At 28.3% G+C, this 7,352-nt stretch overlaps 1 protein-coding gene across 2 annotated transcripts; it reads left to right on the top strand.

The window, feature by feature from the left end:
* The first annotated feature begins 453 nt into the window (after positions 1 to 453).
* LOC106310361 (selenium-binding protein 1-like) lies at positions 454 to 6,090 on the top strand. 2 transcript variants are annotated; one of them, XM_013747589.1, is made up of 7 exons: positions 454 to 636; positions 1,519 to 1,714; positions 1,798 to 2,025; positions 4,721 to 4,952; positions 5,079 to 5,186; positions 5,257 to 5,529; positions 5,622 to 6,090. In XM_013747589.1, the coding sequence occupies exons 1-7, from the start codon at positions 495 to 497 to the stop codon at positions 5,901 to 5,903; spliced, it is 1,461 nt and encodes a 486-aa protein (XP_013603043.1). In that variant the 5' UTR covers positions 454 to 494; the 3' UTR covers positions 5,904 to 6,090. The 2 variants fall into 2 exon arrangements, with proteins under 2 accessions (XP_013603043.1, XP_013603042.1); XM_013747588.1 differs by having other exon boundaries at positions 4,709 to 4,952.
* The last annotated feature ends 1,262 nt before the right edge of the window (positions 6,091 to 7,352 follow it).

Below are 7,352 nucleotides of genomic sequence, written 5' to 3'. Positions count from 1 at the left end.
GCATGGTTGTGGTAAACATAAATTTTCTCCATTTTTGTTTTCGATTTTTTTTAAAAAGTTTCTTTTTGAAAATCGAAAATTATTTTTGAAATAATTTTTAAGATTTGTTTTATATTTTTAAAATATTTATTAATATATTTATTAGAATCTTGAATTTCACATTTCGATTAATTTAAGATTTTTGAGATACGATTTTCGATTTTCGATTAATTAATTTTACGATTATAAATATTTTTTATCTTTTATTAAAATTGAGGGTAAAAATGATTGTAAACATGAAAAGTGGTTTTTTTTTTTTTCGTAACGTATGAAAAGTAGTATTATTAATATGTTATTTTTCGTAATTATTTTAAATAAATAGGAAAAGTGATAAAAAGCACGTGTGTTTGCGATTGATGTGGCGTCCCTTAAAACCACTACCACTACCACTACCACATAATGGAATCCCACCACATAATATATAACTACGAGATCTGGTTTCAAAAGGCAGAGAAATGGCGACTGAAACTAAAGTGATAGCTCCGGTTGGAAGCGGAGAAAAAGGATGTTGCAAGTCAGGTCCCGGATATGCCACGCCACTTGCCGCAATGTCTGGTCCACGGGAAAAGCTCATCTACGTCATCGCCGTCTACACTGGTACACATTTCATTGTATTTGTTTTATTTATATGATACACGTGCTTTTAAACACTAAATAAATATGCAGATATTAGATTGACCTAGGATCAATATTTTTAAATCCGGTCTGGATATTTAACGGATTATTCTCTGAGTCATAGGATCATTGAGTCGATGGTGGTTCAATAGATTAATAAATTGTAATATAGTTATATATAAACATAACTTTATTAAGCAGTGAAAAAATTAAAATTATATCAAATTTTATATGTAAGATATAGTTAAATATTTTAACTTTTCTTATGATTTAAATTTTCGTTTCGTCTGCAGTAAAAAAATGTTTAATTTTTGGTATTAATTTTAAATACCAAATAAGACCTTTGGCTAAAAATAAGATAGTAAATAATTAAGTTAACTATTATGAAATTAACTTTTAAATCTAAAATAAATATTTATATAAAAACTTATAATATATTTTCAATATTAAAAATAAAATAATAGTTTCATATCAATAAATTTTGGTTTTGTTTATTACAATTTTCTTCATTTTCTGTAAATAACATAGTAAATTTTTTATCAAAGTCTACAGAATCATAAATCTTGTAGTTTCTTCAATTTTTGTAATATTAAAAAGTGTATGAAAGGTTTCATCATTTTTTTTAGAAATGTTATAAAAATTTTGAGTTTTATTTGGTCAAGTGGTGTTGGGTCACGGGTTAATGCCATGTGTTTGGGTTTTACCGAGTTTTATCGGATTTAATTAACGGATTTTTTCGCTAAATCCAAACCGGATTATTTACGGGTCACTGGATTTACCGATTTGACCATAGATCTAGATCGGGTATGAAAACACCGCAAACAAGTATAATTTCTTTTGGATTGGTTTGAATGGGATTTTAAGGAACGGGACGAGAGAAGCCAGATTACTTGGCAACGGTAGATGTGGATCCAAGCTCAGCAACATATTGTAGCGTCATTCATAGATTGCCAATCCCCTTTCTTGGTGATGAGCTTCATCATTCTGGTTGGAACTCTTGCAGTTCTTGCCATGGTGATGCTTCTGCTGATAGACGTTATCTCGTGTTACCATCCTTTATGTAAGATCTTTCAGCCTTTCCTTTTTTTCCCTTAAGTTTCTTTCTTGAGGATGACACAGTAAATTTTTTCTTGTTTGATGAAGATCTGGTCGCATCTATGCAATTGACACAAAGGCAGACCCGAGGGCACCATCTTTGTATAAGTACGTAGATCCTAAAGAGATTGCTGAAAAGACAGGATTGGCCTTCCCACACACAACTCATTGCCTTGGCTCTGGTGAAATCTTGGTGTCCTGTCTTGGGGACAAAGATGGAAATGCCCAGGGGAGTGGGTTTCTTCTTCTCGACTCTGACTTTAATATCAAGAACAGGTAGCTTATTAAGAAAATCACTCTATTTTAATTTCTTATCACTTTTTTTTTCGAAACACTAAACTATAAATCCAATTGTTATAGTATTTTAATTGAATGTATTTTTGAAAAATAGTATACAACTTGGTATATTTCAAGTAATATCTCTATTAATATCTTAGCATAACTCAGTATTCCAAACCCAATTTTTTTCTTAATTTCTTATAATCACTATTAAAGGGAAATTCTAACTTTAACTCAAATTTAATACTATTTTCAAATTTACTTTAAATGATAATTATTTTACAAATAACTTAAATTTATATGAGAAAAATAAAATTAACCTTCCTAAATTATTTATAAATATTTAAAAATGATTTACAGGAGTTTATAAACCCAACCCACCCACTAGATATTAAACCATGAAAAATAATCACTAAACTATAAATCCAAGTGTTATAGTATTTTGATTGAATGTATTTTTGAAAAAATAGTATACAACTTAGTATATTTCAAGTAATTTCTCTATTAATATACCACTGTTTGCTTATTTGTTTTTGTTTTTAATTCTGAAATTTTGGTGAAATAAACAGTCTCGGGCAGAAAATGCTATCTTATCACAACTCAGTGGAAAACACAAAACCGTTTTCATTAAAAATAAAAATATTAAGGTGATGATTTTTGTATTGTTTTTAGTTTTTAGTTTTTAGTTCTTGATTTTGAAGTAGATTTTAGTTTTCCAAAATCTTTAATGGTGACATTAGATTTTGGTTTTTGATTTTTCAAACTAAAATAAGATATATATAATGGAAACCATTAAAAATGTTAGTATTATAATTAAAATAAAGAAATTTATTTAAAAGTTTTTCCAAAATATATTAGAAAATAAAAACTAATAGCTATATTTTTAAATAATTAATTTTAAAACTCCAGAAAAATACACAAGTAATAGTTAATATTTTTTTTAAACTAAATAGAATTTAGTTATATTTCTTAAATATGGTAAACTCAATAAAATTTATACAATTCAAATTTTAAAGTACATTTAATTCAGTAAAATTAATTATTATATTTTATAAAAATATTTTAAAGATGGTACGTATAAATAATATTATGGAATTCAAATATTTTAAGATATAAAGTAATAGATTTATTTTAAATAAAAAATAAAATGAAAATTTAGTAATGTGTAATCATTATAACGAACAAATTTAATAAATTTTTATAACATTAAAATTTGAAATATAAATTAAATAATTATAAAATTAATTTAGCTAAAATGACTCAAATAACTTAATTGTTTTTAAAAGATTGCTTTTGTGGAACTCAAAACAACATGAATATAATCATCCACCATTTGTGATTCTGAATAATTTAGAATTTTATTTTTAGTTTCTTTCACTTAGTATTTTATTGCATAGTTTAATTATTTGTTCAAAATTACCTAACCAAATATAAAACGTATATGATCAAATATTTTTTTAGTACAGGGATGAAAAATAATTGGTCAAACTGTATGTATATAATCACTTATTCTATACTAATAAGTATATATCTTTTTTAATAACATGATGGTGAAATGAACGTATGGGAGTTGGAGAAAGAAGATATGATTTTTTTTTTTAAATATGACTCAAAACAAAAAGTCAAACAAAAAACTAACACATGATTGTTTTAGAACTTTTATTTGCCCTATTCACTCCAAAAGTTTGGATTATTCAAGAAAATGCCATTACTTTTTTTTTCTTCGAAAATGATTGTTTTACTCTATTATTCTCATCTTCATCAAGTATTTACAATATTGTCATTGCAATGATTACACAACCACCATGAACAACCAATTTGAAGTTCTTAATGCACTTAAACATGAACAACCAATCGATTTTCACTCCTATCTCATTTCTTATGCACTAAAACAACATCTTTTTCACTTTTTTTTTATATTCATCAAAAAAACCCTAAGATTTTGATTCTAAACTTTTTAAGGTTCATAGAACCATTTAAGCTCATGATTCTGGATCATTAACAAGTAAGTCGCTTTGGTGGTGAAGTTTTATGTGGTTAGAGAAGTTAAGCAAGTTATCTTACTAGTTGAAGCTATGAAATCATTTTTTTCCAGATCTGGCCGTTAGAAGACTTCCGTATAAATCTTTTCCGACGAGAATACTTAACGGAAATCTTCTGGTCAACGCATATATTAGTTTTCCAATTGAGTTTTTGTGAGTTTTTTAGAGACGACTTCTCTGTAAGTCTTCCAACTTTTATGTGTTAACAAAAAAAAAAATTCAAAAATACCAAAGAAGACTTCCCGGTAAGTCGTCTAGGATAAACATATTAGTTTTGCAATTGATCGGATTGTGTAAAAAATTTGACTTTTTCTTCTAGCATCTCAAATTTAAGATTTTTGAGATACGATTGATTTTACATCCAAACTTATCATCAAGATATTGATTTGAAAATAAACAAACAAACAAACAACATTTGAGTATTTGCCTAAAAAACATTTGAGCATTCGCATCCTAATATAGTATGCAGCCACAAAAAAGAACATATCACAAGTAAAAAAGTGTATATATCATGAAGGGATGGCCAGTGAAATTGCATATTACCAATGCCATGCCTTGTAATGTAACATCGTGTTCTTGGGTAGACAAAAGGCAAAGTTTTAAGCATTTAAATGGACTTGATATGTATATTTTTTTAGGGGATTTCTCAGGTGGGAGAAACCAGGACATAGTCCCTTGTTCGGTTATGATTTCTGGTACCAACCTCGGCACAAGACAATGATCAGCACCTCTTTGGGAGCACCTAAAGCCTTCTCCAAAGGTTTTGATCTCCAGGACGTTGCTGATGGCTTCTACGGAAGTCATCTTCATGTTTACAGTTGGCCAGGAGGTGAAATGAAACAGTTAATTGACCTTGGAGATACTGGTCTCATACCTTTGGAGGTAACCTGTAGTCAAATATCTCACACAATCGTCATTTGCTTCTTCTTCTCGTCAGAAAACATAAAAGGAAATAATTTTTATCAGTTTTTTTAATCTTTTTAACTTATAATTTATATGTGGTTGCAGATCAGATTCTTGCATGATCCATCTAAAGATATAGGGTATGTTGGGAGTGCATTGTCGAGTAATATGATAAGATTTTTCAAGAATAGTGATGAATCATGGAGCCATGAGGCAAGTCTACTTTCTTTATCTTCTTCTTTACCTTAAAGATATGATAACCCATAAATGAACTGGATTTTAGGTCGTTATATCAGTTAAACCCATAAAAGTACAAAACTGGGTTCTTCCAGAAATGCCAGGGCTTATCACCGACTTCTTGATCTCTCTGGATGATCGATTTTTCTACTTTGTGAACTGGCTTCATGGAGACATTCGCCAGTATAACATCGAAGACCCTAAAAACCCTGTCTTAACGGGACAAATTTGGGTGGGGGGTTTACTACAAAAGGGTGGCCCTGTTAAGGCTGTTAGAGAAGACGGCGGTACTTACCAGTTTGATGTTCCTCAAATCAAGGTTTGTACCAAACAAAATTTAATCTTTTGGAGCATCTTAGCTTCTATTTTTTCTTTGCTATAAGCTGTTATATTATATCTCGGTGTTTTCAGGGGAAATCTCTGAGAGGAGGACCTCAAATGATTCAGCTTAGCCTTGATGGTAAACGACTGTATGCAACAAACTCGTTATACAGCGTGTGGGACCGTCAGTTTTACCCTGAACTTATGGATAAAGGATCACACATAATTCAAATTGATGTTGATACAGTGAAAGGTGGTCTCTCCATAAACCCTGATTTCTTTGTGGACTTCGGAGATGAACCTGATGGTCCTGCGCTTGCCCACGAGATGAGATATCCCGGTGGAGACTGCACATCTGATATCTGGATTTGAATATGATCCATAAGAAAAGATTTGAGTCAGTTGTTGTCTTTTGTAGTGTAATAAATAAGTGTTTTCATTCAGACAGAAAGCTTGTTTCTCTTTTGTGTAATAAATAAGTCTTTTGTAGTGTAATAAATAAGTGTTTTCATCGAGATTTAAGTGTTTTCATCGGCGGTTAAATAATAAATTAAAAATATTTATGTTTTATATAATTATAAAAATATCAAAATCATAATATTATAATAAATATAAAATTTATATTTAGAAAGTTATAGTTTTAAATTTTTAAAAATTATAGAAAATATTTTTATTTTAAAATTTTATAATATTAATTAAAATATAATAGATATATTTTAGTATTTTTAAAATTAAATTTAAAATTTTTATTGAATATTTTTATTTTTATATTTATATTGTTTATATATATATATATATATATCCTCCCGCAACCGCAACCGTAAACGCTAACTGGAACCAACTTTTGGATTTATGAGGTTTGGAGCGGTTTGAGCGATTGTTGCAAAACGCCAACAACTGCTACCAACCGCAAAAGCTGCGTTTGCGGGTGGTAGCGGGAAAACCAGTCATACCCTTAATCAAAACTTTCGGTTTATATTATGTCCAAATCTTTTGAGTTTTGAGCATTTCCAGTGGTGCATGTTTTATGAATATTTAGTTAGGGATTAGATGATAATCCGCGCGCATGCGCGGCGTGAGTTTTTATTCTAATGTTTATGTTTGTTCATTAAATGATTTATCATTTTACAATACTACAATCTTTATCGATTGTAAAATGACGAATACAAATATTAGTTTTTTAAATGTACCACCGTTGTTGAAGAGGTAACGCATTACAACTCATTTTAATTATTTTTAAGACTTCATGTGCACAAAAGGAAATTAAGTTTTGAGGCTGACACAAATCATTAAAACCAGATACGCAACATGACAAAAGGATATTAGGTTTTCTGCTCTCGATTTTTTTACTATTGACTCTCCATAAGTTCTCATTTAATATTAAGATCAAAATAATTTTTCAATGAAAATTTTGAAATTAACATATTTATATATTTTATATAGTATATAATTTAATTTATGTGATATTAATATATATATATATACATATAATATGCATATTTATTAATGAGACTTCATATTCTTACGATTTTAGATCATTTGTATCTTGCTTGAACAAAAAAATTTAAACTATTGATCACAAAACTTTCAATGTGAGATTTTTACCATTTTTAGTACTTTATAGCTGTTTAAAAAAAATCAAAATATAATATATAAGAAAAAATATATTTTTCTTATTATATATTCTTAATGTAATTGTTTAATTTTTAATAATGTAAAATTTAAAAAAAGAGAGAGGATATAAAAAATTGTTATAAAATATGTATTTTTTATAATCATTAATTGTCATATACTCCCTCCGGATTTGAATATATGATGTTT

This window comes from Brassica oleracea, chromosome C8, assembly GCF_000695525.1.
Source record: "Brassica oleracea var. oleracea cultivar TO1000 chromosome C8, BOL, whole genome shotgun sequence".
Taxonomy (NCBI): domain Eukaryota; kingdom Viridiplantae; phylum Streptophyta; class Magnoliopsida; order Brassicales; family Brassicaceae; genus Brassica; species Brassica oleracea.
The sequence above is the reverse complement of the archived record's forward strand: the minus strand, read 5'-3'. Positions and strand labels throughout refer to the sequence as shown.

What these genes read in the sequence shown, in the direction of transcription:
- LOC106310361 (XM_013747588.1), top strand. Translation starts at nt 495, where the DNA reads ATGGCGACTGAAACTAAAGTGATAGCTCCGGTTGGAAGCGGAGAAAAA. An exon ending in CGTCATCGCCGTCTACACTG is followed by an intron (nt 637 to 1,518) that starts GTACACATTTCA and finishes TGGGATTTTAAG; the next exon opens with GAACGGGACGAGAGAAGCCA. An exon ending in CTGGTCTCATACCTTTGGAG is followed by an intron (nt 4,953 to 5,078) that starts GTAACCTGTAGT and finishes ATGTGGTTGCAG; the next exon opens with ATCAGATTCTTGCATGATCC.